Source organism: Ixodes scapularis, unplaced genomic scaffold (genome assembly GCF_016920785.2).
Source record: "Ixodes scapularis isolate PalLabHiFi unplaced genomic scaffold, ASM1692078v2 PGA_scaffold2__306_contigs__length_199485367, whole genome shotgun sequence".
Classification (NCBI taxonomy): Eukaryota; Metazoa; Arthropoda; class Arachnida; order Ixodida; family Ixodidae; genus Ixodes; species Ixodes scapularis.
This window is the reverse complement of record NW_024609857.1, coordinates 61,456,237-61,474,783: the sequence shown is the minus strand read 5'-3', so window position 1 is coordinate 61,474,783 and position 18,547 is coordinate 61,456,237. Positions and strand designations below refer to the sequence as shown.

Sequence of the window (18,547 nt, the reverse complement as noted above, 5' to 3'; positions counted from 1 at the left end):
AGTGCGATTGGGCGGTAACTTGATGGCTGTGAAGGATCTTTATTAGGTTTTAGAAGGGGAATAATATATGCATGCCTCCAAGCCTGAGGAAAACAAGCATTTTCCCATAAGGAATTAAAAAAAAGAAGAAGGTTTTCAAGGGATTCCGTGGACAGGTTACGAAGCATTTCATAGTGAAGCCCATCGGGCCCAGGAGCAGATAGCTTTTTTACATTAAGGGCCATCTCAAGTTCATATCGCGTAAATGGCCGATTATAAGAGGCTGCCTTTCCTCCAGTTACGACTAGCTTTTGTTGCTCCGCACGGGCTTTAAACTGTGTGAAGTTAGCACTGTAGTTGGCTGAGCTGGATGAATTATAAAAATGTTCTCCGAGGACGTTAGCAATGTCTTTTAATGACGAACAAGGAGCATTAAACGTTGGGATGGCAAAGCACCTATAATCCCCATTTACTTTCCTATATCTGTCCCAGGCCTCTTTGGCAGGGACAAAACTAGTTAGAGAAGACAAGTACTTCATCCAAGACTTCCGTTTTGCCCGCTTCCTAGTCCAACGAGCCTTGGCTTTTCGGCGTTTAAACTCCACAAGGTTGTGCGAAGTGGGATATCTACGAAATCTTTCCCAGGCCTTGTCTTGATCTGCCAGGGTTGTGGCACACTCCTTGTTCCACCAAGGTTTACCTTTTTTTGGCACATTACCAGAAGTTTGTGGAATAGAGCGCTGAGCAGCCCTTAGTATCTGCTCAGTAACATGAAGTGTAGCATTCTCGGGTGACAAAGAAGAAAGGATCGAAGGATCTAAAGTGGAGTGAAGATTAAAAAGTGTCCAGTCAGCCTTGTCTAATTTCCACCTAGGGGGACGCTTTAAAAGATTAGGCAATGGAACAGTACTTTCTAAAACAATAGGATAGTGATCACTTCCAAAAGGGTTATGGAGAACCTTCCATGAAAAGCAAGGAAGTAATGAAGGTGAAGCGATAGAAAGATCAATAGATGTGAATGAGTTGTGTGCTGCACTAAAAAAAGTTGGTTCTTTCCCGTTAAGAAGACACAGCCCAGAAGACAATAAAAGACGTTCAATAACACCACCCCGGGAGTCTTGACGGGCACTGCCCCACATGGGATGATGAGCGTTAAAATCACCCAAAACTAAAAACGGTTGAGGAAGCTGTCCTACAAGTCCCTGTAGCTCTTGAAGATTGAAAGGAATATTTGGTGGTAAGTATAAAGAAACAAGCGTTACAAGGCGGTCGACGAGGAGACGCACTGCAACAGCCTCCAGAGGTGTGCGGAGTGGAACTTGACAGCAAGCGACTCCACTCTGCACAACCACCGCAACGCCACCAGAGGGACTGGAAGCAGGACGGTCTTTCCTAAAAACCTGATGACGTCTTAAACTGTTAAAAGAATTAGAGTGAAGATGAGTTTCTTGCAAGGCAAGAGCGATTGGTAGAAGCTCATCCACAAAATTATTGACATCACCAATATTTCTTAAAATACCGCGACAATTCCATTGCATAAAATGTAACTTTGTCATCTATTAAAAAAGTGTGTAAATATGTAAATATAAGGAGATAAAACCTAGCAAAATAAATAAAACTATGGAGAGCCAAATCGAGCTAGGTGGAAGATGTGATCACAATGCAACATCTATCGGGGCTATCACTTGGGCGCTACTACAGGTTGCTTCTTTTTTAGATTTACGAGAAGCTGTCTCCCATTCCATACCATCCTGGACGGACCCAGGAGTAGACTGACTGTCAGCATCAGTTGGTATTTCCATGTCCTGTGAAGTGTCTGGTGGATGGAGCATGACAGAGCTAGTCCGGCCTGGCACGCGTGGGGGAAAACCCCGGCCACGACCGGATGGAGGAGTGGCGGACGAACTGGGCGAGGGGTCACCCAAGCTTGTCTTCCCACCTCCTTTCACAGGAGCTGCATGGGTACCATGCTGCTCCTTCGGTAGGGGGACCCTCTCCAGCGAGCAGGAGCGAGAAGCTCGCTCCTTCCTAGAAGGGGACCTAGGAGAGGGGACAGGCGCGGCAGCTGCCGGCCTGTCCTCGGATGGAGGGGCAGCACGCGTGCTACCACCAGGGACTGGGGGAAGCTGCTGCTGCCCCTGTCGGGGAGCTGGGGCCCTGAGGTCGGCCGCCAAGATCTCGGGAGAGACCTGGCAGGCCCTTGACTCCGAGCGCGGTGCAGGGCCCCTGCGCACCGCCTCAGCATAACTACCCTTTGACAAAAAGGAAAAACGCTTTTTTGCTTCCACGTATGTAATATTTTCTTTGACTTTCAGGGCAAGAATATCTTTTTCTTGCTGAAAGAAAGGACAGCTGCGGTAGTAAGCGGGGTGTGGTCCACCGCAGTTAGCGCAATGGGCCACGGCCTCGCAAATGTCGGAGACGTGGCCTTGACTTCCACACTTTGCACATGTCTCCCTTCCGGGACAGCTGCGTGACCCGTGGCCAAAACGCTGACAACGGAAGCACCGCTGTGGGTTGGGGACATAAGGGCGGATCCGGCAATTAAGGTACCCTGCTTTGATTGTCTCTGGTAGAGTGTGTCTCTCGAAAGTCAAAATAACATGCTTAGAGGGAATTTCTTCACCATTCTTTTTAAACATTATTCGTTTGACGGCGATGACACCAGAGCCTTCGAGGCCCTCAAGAAGTTCATCCTCACTGGTATGAAGGAAGTCATCCTCAGAGAGGACACCACGAATGGTGTTAAGTGTACGGTGAGGGCTCACCGACACTTTCAAGTCAACGATGTTGGTCATCTTAGAGAGTGCTTCACTTTGTTTTTTTGTTTCTACCTCCACAAGGAGGTCTCCACAGTGGAGCTTCTTAGCCTTATAGGAGAACCCTACAAGGTGCTCAAGAACTTTCGCTACAACAAAGGGTGAGAGCTTTGCAACTGGTTTCTGTTCATCCAGCGAATGAACGACAAAAAACTTTGTAAAGGTTTCTTCCTTAGATTCTTTTTCAATGGTTTTGTGTTCAAGGCAGCGCCTTTTAAAGGCTTGCCCTGAACGGGGTTTGGAGGGGTGGGGCGCCATAGGAGGGCAAAGAGTGTTCGGTATCCGCGGTGCACCGCCCACCACCGAGCCCAACAAGGGGTTAGGTAACGCACCATAACAAGAAGGGCTTGGCTGGAGACGTTACGCTAACAGTGCTGCCGGGAAACTATACCCAAGTGTGGGTCAAGACAGAGGTCCATTGCCACCCAAGGTTAGCCCTTGCCGCCAAAGAGGGGTGAAAAAGGAGTAAGATAAGTAAGAGAGAAGTAAAGGAAGCAGGAAAGGTAAAAGTGAAAGATCGGAGTGGATAGTAGAAGAAATGGCGACTAGACTGAATCATCCTGGCCGGGCCTTACCAGGACTCCCGTCTATGAGAAGCGGGGGCCAAAGTGGTGTATTGCCTCACCCGGGGAGCCCCGAAGGGTCCAAACCTGCCCCGGGCTCGGCTCAACCACCAGGATTCCCTTTTCCCCAGACACGGGAAAGCCACGCACAGCCATACGTGGGCGGGCAAACCCGCATGGCTCGGGGTCCGTGGAGACGCCACTACTATTAGTAGAGCGAGGTCTGTACAAAATATACGTGAAACACGCTCTTTTTTAATAATAAAAAGTAAAACAAAATCATTAATTATAGGTATCAGTACGATCTTTTTTTATCGATCGGTGTCTCTAGTGTAGACCGCTGCTGACGAGAGTGCGCGCCTTTAGCAGCCGTAAATGGGTTGCGGGAACTCAGGTTAACGAAAAGGACCTTTACGCAAAATGCCATGTGAGTTGCCGTCTGGCACTGCTTAAATGACGTTTACACTAAAGGTCCATTGGCGTAAACGTCCTTTTAGGGGCCCGTCTGGCAGGGGTGTAAATGGCTAACGAGTAAAGTTTAGAGGTTAAAAGCGCTAAAAAAGACGGACGAGTTGGAGAGACACACACACAGCGAGAGATCAGTTCAGAAGGCGAGTCCTTCAGTGCGCTACCCGCTTTTAGTCATCTTGCCTTTGTTTTCAGGTTTGTTTATTTGACCAGCTTGGTATTCTAATTTTAGTTGGCTAGAAAGTCACGGCGACGCAACAAAGTCGTCGTGTTGAAGTAAATTGATGATCGGCCCCAGTGATAATCTGCAAAAAGACCCCAAAACAAAATAGAGCACAAACATTGAGGTCTCTTTTTGTGTTTTTGTCGCATTTCTCATTTTTGCGACTGTGTGTGACGTAATGGAATGTTCTTTTCAACTTCGCCGCCTCTCATTTTTTTTTAAGACACTGACGCATCGCTTTTTGTAAGTCGTTGGAGCTTTGGGCTAAGATTCCTCGTGAAACGTGCGAATCTTCCGGTTTCGCAGCCGTTGTAGCGAGGAAAGCGGTCAACTTTCCCGCATGGAGCTGACCGGAACGCCGCTCGTGGCGTACCTACTCTTTCCGAGACCTGAGCTCCCTTGCTGATTGTCAGCTGCCCGATTTTCATATGGCCTGGCTTCTGTCCATGTGAAATTGCTTGTGTGCTGCGTCGTGCCATTCCCCCAAGCCATCGACGCCAGAACGGCATCAGGAATCGGCAATGAAAAAGCTAAGGTTTTCCTTTGCCTTTAGTTGATTTGCGTCGGTAAATTTTTTTCAGCGATTGCGGTCTGACTAAATTTGAGGATGAGTGTACATAGGGTTTCGCATTCTTCTGTTCGTCACTAACGGTTAAGAGTGCTGCTGCCAGGCGAGACAAACAAATTTATGATTGTGTTTTCTGCGTTCAGCTAACTGTTCCACAGGTCCGGTCCGCGCGCTTAGTCATGGTCAGAACAAGCCATTAGCCTGCAGTTTTGATTGGTTATTAGTTGTATTGCACGCTATTGATATAGTAGTCTATAATTAAAAAAAATGGTTTATACCCATACGAGCATCCAATCGGTTCCTACTAATTATCCTCGACTTTTCCCTTTCACCAGTCTAGCCTACAAGCCTACAGCTCCTTGTTAAGATTCATACTAAACGTTTCTCACAAGTACCTACAACCATCGTCATGTGAGCACCTGGAACACGTGCCAGGAACAAGTGCACCAACGCCGTGACACAGCAGAGTTTAGTTGGTGTACACATTATCTGGATATTGGCAACATTATTCATATATTTGTCTATTAGCACAGTCTTGTGGCTCGGAATTTTAAGATGGAATTTATTTGCACAGTGTAAGTTCTGGTATTTCGTCCATAGATTGCTGTTGGAATTCCTTTGTAAACGAAAACAAGCAATCGTTTCTCCTAAAATTTATAATGGGAATTTATTTTTGTTTTCAGGTTTCTATACCCCTCAGACATTTGGAGGAGGCCTGCTTCCAAAAAGACCCAGTGCGACTTTCCGGCATGGGTCCCTCTTCCGAAAAGTTGCACCAGGTTCCCGGAGAAGGAAGGCATGCGTGAGAGACATTACTTTTTCAGCTGTGAAGCGTAAAAAAATGACACACCGAAAAGACGAAACATTTATACCAAAGGTACAAAAATTGACCAAGTTTTATTTCTTTAATTCATTCTTTAAGGTGTCAAAATTGATCGCCAAAAAGACGAATGTATCTTTCGTTTAATTTTTTACTTCATCCTTCAAAGTGTCAAAATTGGTCTACAAGGGACGAGAGTTCACTCCCAATTTAGAAAGTTACCTCCCAATAATAGTTTCATTGATCCCTATACGGAGAAAATTTATCGTTTGAACGTGCAGATGCCAGTTTGAAAAAAGCAAACGACTTTGAAAAAGCAGACGGCAGTTTGAACGATCACACAGCCGTTCGAACGTGAAGACGCCCTGAACGTGGTACGCGAGTGGTTCGGACAGCTTAACGGTTTTTCCGGGTTCGTTTTGTAACAAAACTAAATCGGACGACAACAAGTATCCGCGAATACTACCCAAAGTACTTCCCACATGTCCGCCGCTGTCTGGTTTTCCCTTTTCACAGATCCTATTTACGTTCTCGGACGAACCGGGCAGGCAGGAAACACGTGAACAGTGATCTTGAGACCTTTCCCGACTCTTTTTGTTGCAATCCTAGTCGCGGCGTTTTGACGAAAAGGCAGATTTTAGACTGGTTTCTTCACAAACAACACAGCGATGCCCGGCTCCCGCGGCGACTTCCGCCCACGCGCCTGACCGGAAGTGCGCCCGAAGCGCCTCCACCGCGGCGTGACGTAACACAGTCAAGTTGGTGCACACATTCTTTTGGATATTCACGACACTGTTTATATATCTTTTTTTAGCACCGTCATGTAATACGAAATTTCATAACATATATTTTTTTTATTTTGGTTAACAATTGCTGTTGAAATTTTCTTGTAAACCAACACAAGAAAATTTTTTTCTCCTAAAGGTTCTAATGGTGTTCATTTTTCTTTCTCGCAGGTATTTATACAGCACCGACGTTTGGAGTTCGCCTGCCTTCAGAAAAACACAGTGCGACTTTTTTGGCAGAGACCACTCTTCCGAAAATCGCACCAGGTGTCTGGAGGAGGCAGGCATGCATGCGTGACCTTTTACTTTTTCTGCCCAAAAGCGCAAGAAAAAAAAAAAAAAAGCGCATCGAAAGAACAATAACTTGAAGCCGAAAAGAACAAAGATTACTCAAATTTTACTTTGTTTTAATTCATCCTTCAAAATATCAAAATTAGTCCAAAACGTAAAAGCAGATAATTTTTTATTATGTTTTACTTCATTCTTCAAGGTGAAAAAATTGGTGCCCAAAGGTACGGAAGTTTTTCCCTTTTAACTTTTTACTTCATCCTTGAAAGTGTCAACATTGGTCCACAAAGGGACGAAAGTTCGTACCCAGTTTTAAAAGTTACCTACCAATAGTAGTGTCATCGATCCCTAAAGGGGGAAATCTAGTCTCCAATTACTATAACTACGGCGCTGAAGAGAACGTAATTGACTCCCCAAAAAGGTAAACTGCATCCCTTTTAAAGGGGCCTTGCAAGGACGTTTTTACTGGTTTGTAATTTTCACAGAACTTGAACGCACTGAACGTAGCAACTTAGTGAAAATTTTCTTTTCCAAAATTTCGGTTTATTTTAAAAGTTATAGGCAAATTAAAATTACAAAAACAAGCAAAAAATAACCTCCTTCATGACGTCCTTGGTCGCTTGAGTGGCCGTAAACTAGAGGAGGGGTAGTGAGCTCAGCGAGCGCTCACGGCTTCCGCACTCTGTGTCGACGGCTCGAGAGGGCGCCATTAAAGCATGTTCTGGATAGGCTGTATGAAGCGGGCTGCCAGGGTGACTCGCATTGCATTTGCTGCACAATTAAACACTAATTCGGCATGACACTTCATTGGCCACAAACAAGAGCAAACACGGGGGAAAGATCAGTTCAGAACGGGAGCCACTTCGCGCTGCCATATCGCCAAACGGCCAAACCACAAGCCAAAGCTGATCGCTTGCACCTTTGCATTTAATCGCATTATAATCAAGGCTTTTGGAACGCTCGGAACCGGTCGGATCCTCAAGCCCGTATACGACCGCAGCGCCGCCGCGTACATCCGGGACCTTTCTACGCTCGACGTTCGTCGGCGCCTCATCCCACTAGCCCTTTCTAGTATGCGCCGTTTTTTCCGCCGTTTGGTGGCGGGTATGTCGACGGGTCATTTCTTGTTTCCGTACTTTATAAACAACTGCATTTGTTTCTTTTCTGATCTAAAATACTGAACAAAAATTTCTTTCATTAATAAATGAAACGGTTCGCGCCACTTATATATATGTATATATACATATATATATATTATAGATATAGATTTTGTTTTTACTAAAAAGAAGCTTTTAGTGGCCCTTGCCAGTAGTAAGGCCAGGACCAAAGACTTCACATATCGCGCGCTTTCGACACCGCGGGTCACCCCAGTAGGTGGAGGAGGTTTCCGCGTCGCCCGGTTAAAATATGACACTCTGATATTTCGTTACTCTCTCCGTGCCCGCTGGCTTGCCCGAACCCCAAGAGATGTGGAAACCGCGAAAAAGGTAGGCGCTTAAATGGGATTGCAGTAACCTTTTAAGGCCCGTTCGCGCAACTGGGTTAGACTACGACCGACTGAGACAAGACCAGTCTTTAAACCTCCTTTGACGGCTTACGACCGGCTCCGCAGCAACACATCCGGTTATGAGTCGTTGCAAAAGGCTTAAAAACCGGTCTTGTCTCATTCAGTTCTAGTTGGTTGCAAGTGTGTGAACGCGCCCTTAAGCGCCGGTCACACATTTGGAACCGAGTAAGACCGAGAGAGACAAGACCGGTTTTTAAGCCTCCTGCGAGGGCGGAGGACCAGATACGCTGTTACGGAGCAGGTCCTAAGCCGTCGTAAGAGGCTTAAATACCGGTCGTGCCTTAGGTTTAACGCAACTTTAATTTTTGTTGCCATTAATTTGTAATGTTTTTTAAAAGGGAGAAACTAGCAGCACCAAGTTAATGTGCACGCTTAATGTTAATAACAAAAATTACGCAAAGTGACTCATTCGAGTTATAGGCAGTGATTACATCGCATAACTTGTTTTAAAAGAGGCTCGTTCTGCAAAGCATTCTCAAGCTCTTTAAAATAACTTTGTTTGGGGTGCCAAAAAGAATCGCGTTTAAGCAAACTTTTGGTTACCAGGGAACTGATCGAAACAAGCGAGTGTTTCTCAGTGAAGGCACGAGCTATCTTTTACTAGGCAAGGCTACAAGTAGCCTTCAGTGTACATTCCTTGGATGAAAATGAGCGGGATGACAAATGATCCGCCTTACCCGGCCACGGGAGGGTAGAGCCGAAGTGCCTCCAACGTCACTTGGTCCAAGTATTCAATTCTGAGGATAGTCTCCACGTAGGACTCCACCTGAATGAGTAATAGTGTCGTATGCCGATAACGGGCCGCTCCCTATATATATCTCATAGCGTATTCACTGCGTGGCTGAGTTTATTCACACTCTTTGCATCGTGAGTCTTTCTTCAGCCTTCTTATTGCCTAATGCCTCAATTTCTGTGAAGCAATAGGGAGTATTCACTGGACGCCATATTTGTGGGTGCTGTTTAGAGCGCATGTTCAGAACGAGCTCACATCAATAGGCTGCTAAGACCGGCACTCTTGGTGGTGCGGAATGCACGTTGCCAAGTAACTGTGGAGCCTCGCCATCAGCACGCGCTCAGCATTCGCGCACACAGCTATGGCCGCCAGTGAATACTCCCTATAATAAGTGCCTCAGGACTCCCTACACCGTGAGTTTCCTAAGCTGTAAGAGACCACAGCTGCTCGGCACGAACTGAAGGGGGGAATCGGTGCGCGAGTGCGTTACATGGGGGATGCAAAGATGGCTGTGCATGGTTCTACTTTCAATAAATACAGCTGAAAATGACTCCTTGACAATTATAAACTATATGAAACGCACGCTGATTATCTGTTTGTTTGTTTTCTCCACTCAATGACAGTCGTAACACCCCTCTCCCCCCCCCCCCCCCTTTTCTATCTGGATAAGCATCGTACCGGTGTGCGGTCGTGTACCGCTACTGTGTGGTACACGTTAAAGGGACACTGACATCCTCCAGAAACTTTTTTTTTTAATTTTTTGCCAGGCGGTCTATTAGGGTGTCAGAAGTCTACCCAATCAATATTTTTTTTACAACGTCACGTATAGAGTTAATAAAGTAAAAAAACTTAACTGCTCGAAGCCGAAACTGAATTGGGGAGGGAGAAGAAATATAGAGGAGGAGAGCGTTGGCTGGAGGTCACGTAGCTCTGCAACGACTGTTTTTAAACCAACGTAGTTGCAGTTTTTTAGAAGTCACAAATAATGGCAATCATATTTTTTGTGTATTTTTAGTATTGAGTGTGCGCCTTCGATGAACCACGAGTTTGATTACCTTGGGTGCTCGAGTCTGGATTATAAAAAATCGGCACGTGAGCACAGAGAACAGTGTGTACGCGACTCAAATCAGCTAGTTCTCGATCAGCGGTTTTCGGGCGGCAAGAAAATAAATTTCGAGTCGCAAATTGGGTTCTGAGTGGTTGGGCTCTCACATATCATATACAAATAAAAACCTTGGCGACCACAAATACCAGTGTCCCTTTAAAGATCCCGGACTATCGGTTGGAATCAGTGGCGTAGCCATTAAATGTTTTATAGGCAGTGTTTTTTTTTTTTTTTCGCTCAAGCCGTTCGAAAAAAAAAAATAAAAGAGAGAAAGAAAGACAGAGAGAGAGAGGAAAAGAAATTGCACAAACAAAATTCGAGTTACTATTTTCCTGTTTCTTAGAAGACAAAAATTCAACCTTCTTTAACACAGTTCGTTCCTCCTATCTTTAAAGAGAGAAACTTTAATATTGAACAACGAAAACACACTATCATAAAATATAATACTGGATTTTGAGCAAAAATGTCCAAACAGGCTCACAAATTATTTCGGTGCGTACACTTCTCTGTGGAAATCTCGGGTATACACTGACTGAAAACTACAGAAGAGTGCCAAAGAATATCGAAGTTTAGAATAGGATTAAACATAAAAACCGCAATGAGCACTGAAGTAATAATCAAGTGAAGCGTCACGCTCAATATTCCTTCGCAGATCACATTTTTCGGAAGTTATCGTGCTATGGTGATGTTTTTGGTTCTTTCCGTTCTTCGTTGTCGTTTTACGAGAAAGTGGCAGAGAAAAGTGCCAGTTTCTATCATTTTGTGGAGTCTAAACATTTAGTGGAAGACGCCGTCAGTCGATAGAAAGAAGCAAGAGGACCTTTTCGGGGCTTGGATGTTCCAGTGAATGATCGGAAGCGAAACTACAAGCAAGTGCCCCTGGGACGTGTCAGGTATGACTTGAGTGTTCGGAGTGTCGAGAACGAACGTTAGGCTTCAACGGCGCTGGCGGGCATAATGACCGGGATTTGCAGAAGGCGGTTTACATAAGGATACAAGGCCTCCAGGCGAAGACAAGCTGCCTGTACCGCTAAGCTGTGTGGCCCTTCCACACCTGTGTCTAAACCAGAACTTGTGGGAGCCGAGGGTGAAAGACGAGGCAGAGAGCACGTGACAGGCGGCCGGCGGAGAAGACACGAGCTGGGGCGAGACAGTGCGTGCTGAGCGAGGCCGTAGCTGGACAAGAACGACGGAGCCGGGGCTGCCTGACCTGGCCCATCGAACCCTGGAGCTGTCCACCAGCGAGGTCTGGAGCAAGACCGGTGGAAACGGCAAGCCCGGGCCATATGACCTGGGCTATGACGATCCCGGGGTGGTTCAGCAGCGAGACTCGGGCATTGATAGCCCGGGACAGCCAGCCTACGCAGCGCTGGCGTGGGAAAGGCGATCCGCAGGCCTGGACACGGACCCCGACTGTGAGCTCTGACCGACGGGCGACAACAAAGGTCGGCGGGCCCGGACTACCGGCTCTCGACGACGGGCAACCGAGAGGTACAGTAAACCCATTTGCTGTCTTCTCGTTGCAATGTGTGATTCCCTGGGTGACGGGCGGAGCGCATACCGATCGGGCGGCGATTGATATAGTGGACCTCCGTAAAAGAAACCCCACATAAAATGGCGCCCAACGTGGGGCCCGAACCCACGTTGGGCGGCATTAAAATGGCGCCCCACGTTGGGCGCCATTTCATGTGGGGTTTCTTTTACGGAGGTCCACTATATCAATCGCCGCCCGATCGGTATGCGCTCCGCCCGTCACCCAGGGAATCACACATTGCAACGAGAAGACAGCAAATGGGTTTACTGTACCTCTCGGTTGCCCGTCGTCGAGAGCCGGTAGTCCGGGCCCGCCGACCTTTGTTGTCGCCCGTCGGTCAGAGCTCACAGTCGGGGTCCGTGTCCAGGCCTGCGGATCGCCTTTCCCACGCCAGCGCTGCGTAGGCTGGCTGTCCCGGGCTATCAATGCCCGAGTCTCGCTGCTGAACCACCCCGGGATCGTCATAGCCCAGGTCATATGGCCCGGGCTTGCCGTTTCCACCGGTCTTGCTCCAGACCTCGCTGGTGGACAGCTCCAGGGTTCGATGGGCCAGGTCAGGCAGCCCCGGCTCCGTCGTTCTTGTCCAGCTACGGCCTCGCTCAGCACGCACTGTCTCGCCCCAGCTCGTGTCTTCTCCGCCGGCCGCCTGTCACGTGCTCTCTGCCTCGTCTTTCACCCTCGGCTCCCACAAACTTTCCTAGGCAGTTTATTTAACAAAACGAATGCTCCGCACAGGCTAGAGATTTGTTCGAAGTCGAGGCTTGCGAGTCGCGTCGTAAAGACCGACGTCGTTATTCACAAAATCGCTCTCGCATAGGGAGGACAATGCTGCCTGACGTGAAAGTGCCGGCCCTGTTGGAGACCTTGATGACACGCTTGAAGTTGTAGGTCAATAATCATTTTAAAAAAAGCGTCAAGCGAGGGAACTTTCACGACTGACGTGCTGAACACAAGATTATAAACATTACCCACTGTAGTGATTAAAGAAGTAAACTATGTACGCTTTGAAACCAAGCCACCATGAGCATTCCAATGTTGCTTTCACGGTGCAGCTGCCGCTTTCCTCTCTCGCTTCTTTTTTTTTTTTATTAGGGGGATATTTTTTTTTTACATTTTGGTTGGGCACATTTGAAACTAAAAAATTATCGGCTAGGAAGCCCTAAAAAAGAAAAAAGACGGCAGGAAAAAAAAAAAAGAACACTACGCTGTTTGTCCTCTCGTCGTCCTGTTTTCATTGTAGGGTTTGCTGCCCTGAAATTGTGGTCGACTCCTTGAGAATCAAAGGGTAGGGGGACTTTAGACAAGTCGCCTGCATTTTCCGAGGCGAAACCAATGTCCTTCGAGGTCACGACTTTGCGGCTTTTGTGACGTTGGATGCTGAGCCGGAGACGGACTTGCGTTTTTCACGCAGTCCTCGGACAGTGTCGTCATCTTCATTGTGCTTTGGAATGCTGTGGACCCCTCCCCTCATTGTAGTGGGTTGTCAAACAGATATAGAAACATAGCGTTTTTAATTCCTTGGCAAAACGTCGAAGCACATGAAAAAAAGACGAAAAAAAAAAACTGACACAGGAAAGGAAAACGGGGAAAGAGAAAAATTATAAACTTTCCGGGCGTGTTTCGACCTTCGAACATCCCCCCTGGCTACGCCACTGGACACTCGCTCAATTTCTCATCTACAGTCGAGAGGAAAGTCTCCCATTAAGGCAGACTAACTTCGAGGCTGTTAAAACAAACAAAACAAAAAAAAAACGCAATTATGGGCACGAACTATACCTATATACTTACGTTTTTATCGAGGGCTTTAATGATTGTAGTTCTTAGCTTATCTTGCACATCTTGATGTTTTGCCAAGATGTAAGCCATAAAAGTCATTGCCGCGCTGATGGTCTCAAACCTACAAGTAAGAATTATTAAGCACCTTTAAGCTTACTGCTCTTTTTGTTTCTTTAAATAAATATTTATACTTGCACGCTAATACTACTCTACATTATTTTACAGGGTTAATAAATTATTTATGGAATTAAGCATAAATATCCACCCTAAATGCAACGGAAGAAGCCTAGTCTAGCAGGATGTACTTTTTCTACGCTTCTTGGTAGGTCTCCGTTCAGTTCGAGATGACTGCTAAACACATTAAGAGGGCATTAGCTAAAGCTAATATTTTTTGGCATTTCTATGCACGCGACTCTGCCGAAGGCGCGTGATACACCCTTCTGAATCGCGACATCGATGGTGTATACGTACTTGAATCGTATATTGTTCATCACTGCGTTCTGTTTAGACCTTCGCTTTTTTTCGTGCGTAACCATAAACAGTCACCTCATTATATCAAATGCATAGTTATTTGAAAGTAGCTGAAAACCTGTGAGTAAGGCAGTGCCATTGCGATCCGCCGACTGCGCGAAAATTTTTCTGTTTTTTGTTGTTTAACATTGTTTGAACCCTTCAACAACAACAAAAAAAATGTCATCAGATTAATCCTATTTCGTAAGGCTTTGTTCACACATTTCCCACCCGCTGCTACACTGCCTGTCGTAAGTACTCGCAAGAAGCGTAAAAACAGGTTGTGTCGTAGTCCGTCGCAAGTGTGTGAATCAGCCTTTAGAGAGCTTTAGCCGCTTACGGTGAGAGAACACTGGCGCCATCTATGAAGTAGTCTCGGAGCTGCGTAGAACGAGACTGAATGTTTTGCAATATTTGCGAGATCTAATCTGCGCACTATCTAACATACACGGTGAACTTACTGTATAGTAACTTCAAAAGAATGTGTATTTTACTTTCTTTCTCTCTCTCTCTCTCTCTCTCTCTCTCTCTCTATATATATATATATATATATATATATATATATATATATATATATACATTGTCAGGATTATTTTCAGCCAACGGTGAAATATGTTCATGTTCAAAAATATATGCGCAGATCGAAAGTGTCCAGGGCAACCTACACATAACGACAGAAGCAAATCTGTACACCAGACTTTACAAAATACGTTATTTTATTCTAGATTTCATTTGCAACCCTCGCGAAAGGTAGGGGCGTTAACACATTAAACGTTCGCGCGAATCGCGGTGGGAAATAAAAGAGGTGAAAGGACTTGCCCGTCAACTAATGTGGCGAATAGATTCGCTCGGATTTCTTTGTCACTGAAGATAGGCTGTGTCTTCGCCCTCTGAATGTCCAGATCTGGAACGAAAGCAAACGTTACGCCCCTAAGAATTGCTGAGCCTGCCAATAAATACAATGGTGTTAACTTCGGAACCAGCAGTAATAACTATTTCGATTTCTTGGAATTGGCTAAGTTAAAAAAAAAGATTGTCCTATTTTATATATATATATAATGTCAAAATCAAAGTTTAGTCCCTAATTCGAAATGTATGTATAGTTTCTATTTCCCTTTCCTTTTTAAATTCGAGTCATTATCAGGCATTTCAAGGCACGTACTCATGAACAAGTACATATAAGTTAACTTTTACGCTGAACACGAAAACAGCCAATCGCGGCAAACCAGAGAAAGATTTGTTGTTTGCCGTGATTGAATGTTTGCTAGTTCTGTGCGAAAATGAACTCACACACTTTTTAGAGTGCGTCTAAACTTCGCACAAAATGTATGAAAAGTAATTACGCCTTAATCTAATTATCTCGTAAGATATTATTGAGGCGCATTTGGTGGTGCATATCATCTGCCCTGTACCTTAAAACTAAGGCAACCTCAATTGTATTTTAAAAAGCTGGGAGCAGCCTAGGTGGGCCGTAAATAGTTTTTTTTTAGAAAGAAAGAGTTGGCATTTCATTAACACAACACATTTTAAGTAATTTGAGATAAATACTGAAATTGGTTGCAAGCGTAAGTCTTATAAAAAAATATCCCACGAGGCTTCTCAGACAAATATATGTGCGTTCATTGAAAGTATAAAATAACGAAGACTTCCAATATAAATAAAAATGTTCTAAGAAAAGCCCAAGGAGGTAAATGATAACTTCAATCACAACTTAAAACAAATTTACTTTCATATAAAAATGCTTTGCGTCAACCCCCTTCCCCCTATGTAATTCCCGTAAGGTCGCACTCCGGCGATTTTTGGAGCTACCCAAACTAACCACATTTTCGGATACCCTGGCCTTTACCCTTTCCGGTTTGATATTTAGTGTAAAAAAATTCAGAATAGTTATTGTGGAATTGGCAAAAGAAAATTATGCCAAAACAAGCATTCAAATATACCCGTGATTTTTCAGTGCCGTGACGTCAGGGGAAGGCAGGCTTGCAGGTCGAGCGGGCAGTCTAAAAATGGACAATGACGAGCATTTGTTTCGAGCTGATGCGCGAGTGCTGAAGCGAGCTTTCAAAGCATTCATTTGACACTATAAAACTGCTTATAATCATTTGGGAATAAAGTCTACAGCCCAAAAAGTGAAGCCCTGCCTTTTTCTGACGTCATCTTTTTCATTGTTGCCAGTACAGACTTTCACTTCTAAAAACGCGATGAGAACCAGACTTCTAAGTCAAATAACTTTGTGAGAAAAAAACATTGTTCGCCCAATATTTGGGTTAATATTTTAGCGATGTTTGTTGGTGTGTTTAGCTCGGGGACTGATGATAACGATGATAATGACGATGAAATCACGGTTTTAGTCGCGTTGATTTTCTTTTTCCTCTATCGAAAGCACACCTTCTTCGTGACCATATTTACAACGTCGCAAATAAATCTCACTTACGATGGGAAATCTCGCCATGGACCTCCAGCGTAGGATGGCGACAGTTCAAAGACGGTTTCGCTTCCGTGACAGCATTCAGCATCAGCTGCAGCATGTCTTCATGGTCCTCCTGATCCCACAAAAAAAGCAAAACTAAAATATTTAAAATGTTGTCGTTGTTGTTGTTGTTTTAGCAATATTGCAGCACAGATCCTTTACGCGGAGAGCAAGTCATCTGCTTCTGCGCAGGAGTTGTACTGACGTTAGAACGACGTCCAGCTCTGATTTCCTTTGATTGAAAGTATAGAGTCTATTCACATGACGTCAGACCGCCTTTTAATGTCGAGTCACTACACACAAGCATGGCCGCTGAAGGCCATAGCGGTTTGCCGATAGGCGAGTTTGCTTTGCCTTCTTTTATTTTTCACCAAGCTCACGAATAAAAGTTCCGTTTTATCGCTCGGCGGCCATGTTTGTGGGTGATGACTCAGCAAGTGAATAGACCCTATAGTGGGCATATCTCAATTCGAGATACCTTAAAATCTACCCACTATTTTTTTTTCCCCATCAGCCAATAAGAGCTTGGCGTTCTGACATCAGTGCAACCCCTGCAAAGGAGCTACGAACTTGCGCTCCACATAAATCAGCCCACGATTATACTGAAAAAAAAAAAGAATCAATACCTATTTTCAGTCCTTATCACGCTGGAAATGAGTGCTGAGTCAGTGGCTGCGGACACGCCGCGCGGCGTCTGATATTCTTCGGAAGAGAGCTACTACACCTGTTCGCAACGCGTTCCATTAGCCTAGAACGCGTCTCCGACCAGCGTGTTTACCGCGTCCGAGAAAGTGGTCCCTCGATTTACACCTGATGACGTCATAAAATGTGTCACGCTGTCGTCGGTCGCGATCCTGGCGGCGTCCCAGCAACGGTGGTGGATGCGGCGGACGCCCGCTCTGCCGTAGATCGCTCTCCAGCCAAACAGCCCACGAAAGATTCGGCAGCCAGGAGTTGGGGCGCCGTGACGACAGCGACACTAACGTTTGCTCGTGCTTTTTGCCGGAACTTCTACGATCAATCGACCAGAGGCCCTAACTTCGTCAAACGCAAAGTTGGAGCCCAAAGTTTGCGGAGCGGGCCGATTGGACTTGGGCGAGAAAAACGCCAAGTCATCGTCGTGATAGGCCAGTCAGTGCGCTCCGTCAACTTTGGACTCAACTTTGTGTTTGACGAGTTTAGGGCCCCAGGATCGCAACATCCAACAGCTCGACACACCGGCTTCTGTGAAGTCTTTTTTTTTTTTTTGCCAATTCGGGACAACTTTGGATGCGTTGGCGGGATAGAACGCTAAACACATCAGTCGGAGACGCCTTTAGGCTTCGTACCTGTAGACACAGACGGCAGCAGGCAGAAGGAAATTATTGGAATGTTCTATAAAAGCACCGAGGAAGTCAACGAAAACGGAAAAAGACATGCCTACATCGTGTAACACGATTTTTGCGCTCTCGCTTCATCCTTTAATTAACGACAGTATTTCTTTAAGACGCCTCAACAGCGGTTTGATATACTGTCTTTTTTTTTTTTTTTTCGTCCTTCCGTATCGACCGTACCGTTGGGCTGGAGCGACGCAGATGCACCGCCGGTAGGATTGCCTCGTCGACCTTGTCAGCTGGCGTCTTCATGAAATGGCTTCTCAAAACCAGAATGCATCTCCAGACGAACGAGAATTCCGGAAAGCAATCTAAACGAGTAATGCAGTTAATGGAGAGTTTTAGTAGATCATAAGTTGAGGAAAGCGGGTCCAGCGGGCGCGAGCTCCATTCACGCTTCGAAGTGATGGCACACGCTGTCGCTGTACTCCGTTGACTCCTAGCTGAGACTGCGGTGGAACCTACCTGCTCATTGGACCAGTCATACGCCTCTCTTTCGAAACGTTTTCACGCTCCTGCCCATAGCCACCATATCCACGCGCCGAGAGCCGGGTCAGGCGATAAGAGTCTGCTTGGTATAGGCTTGTGTAGCTCCCACCGCAGTCTCAGCTTAGGGGTGAACGGAGTACAGTACAGCGTAGCTCTGGAATACGTTAAGCCAAGACGGGATGCTAAAATTCATACACCATTTAAATGAAAACAAAGCTACCGGCCCGGATGAGATTCCAAGCCAGGTACAAAAGGAGTGCTCTGTTATTTTGTCCTTTTCTTGTACGTATTATTCGATAGTTCTTTGTCTTCCGGTAGACTGCCGACGGAATGGAAAAAAATATATACAACCCATGTTGTACCGGCTCACAAAGGCGGAAAAAACAACAACAGGAAACTACAGACCTATTTTCTTACTGTGTGTATGCTCAAAAATATTTGAACATATAATTGTTAGCAACCACATCTGGGCATAAA

The 18,547-nt window shown here is 45.7% G+C and overlaps 1 protein-coding gene across 1 annotated transcript in view; it reads right to left on the bottom strand.

The window, feature by feature from the left end:
- The window catches only part of LOC8039496 (cytochrome P450 3A9-like), a 39,112-nt gene that overhangs the window by 9,031 nt on the left and 11,534 nt on the right, over positions 1-18,547 (bottom strand). The window contains exons 3-5 of the mRNA XM_042291408.1: positions 14,558-14,642; positions 13,241-13,349; positions 8,758-8,846 (exon numbers count right to left, since the gene is read on the bottom strand). Of these exons, the coding sequence (XP_042147342.1) occupies positions 8,758-8,846; positions 13,241-13,349; positions 14,558-14,642 (283 nt within the window). The remainder of the gene's footprint in view (positions 1-8,757; positions 8,847-13,240; positions 13,350-14,557; positions 14,643-18,547) is intronic.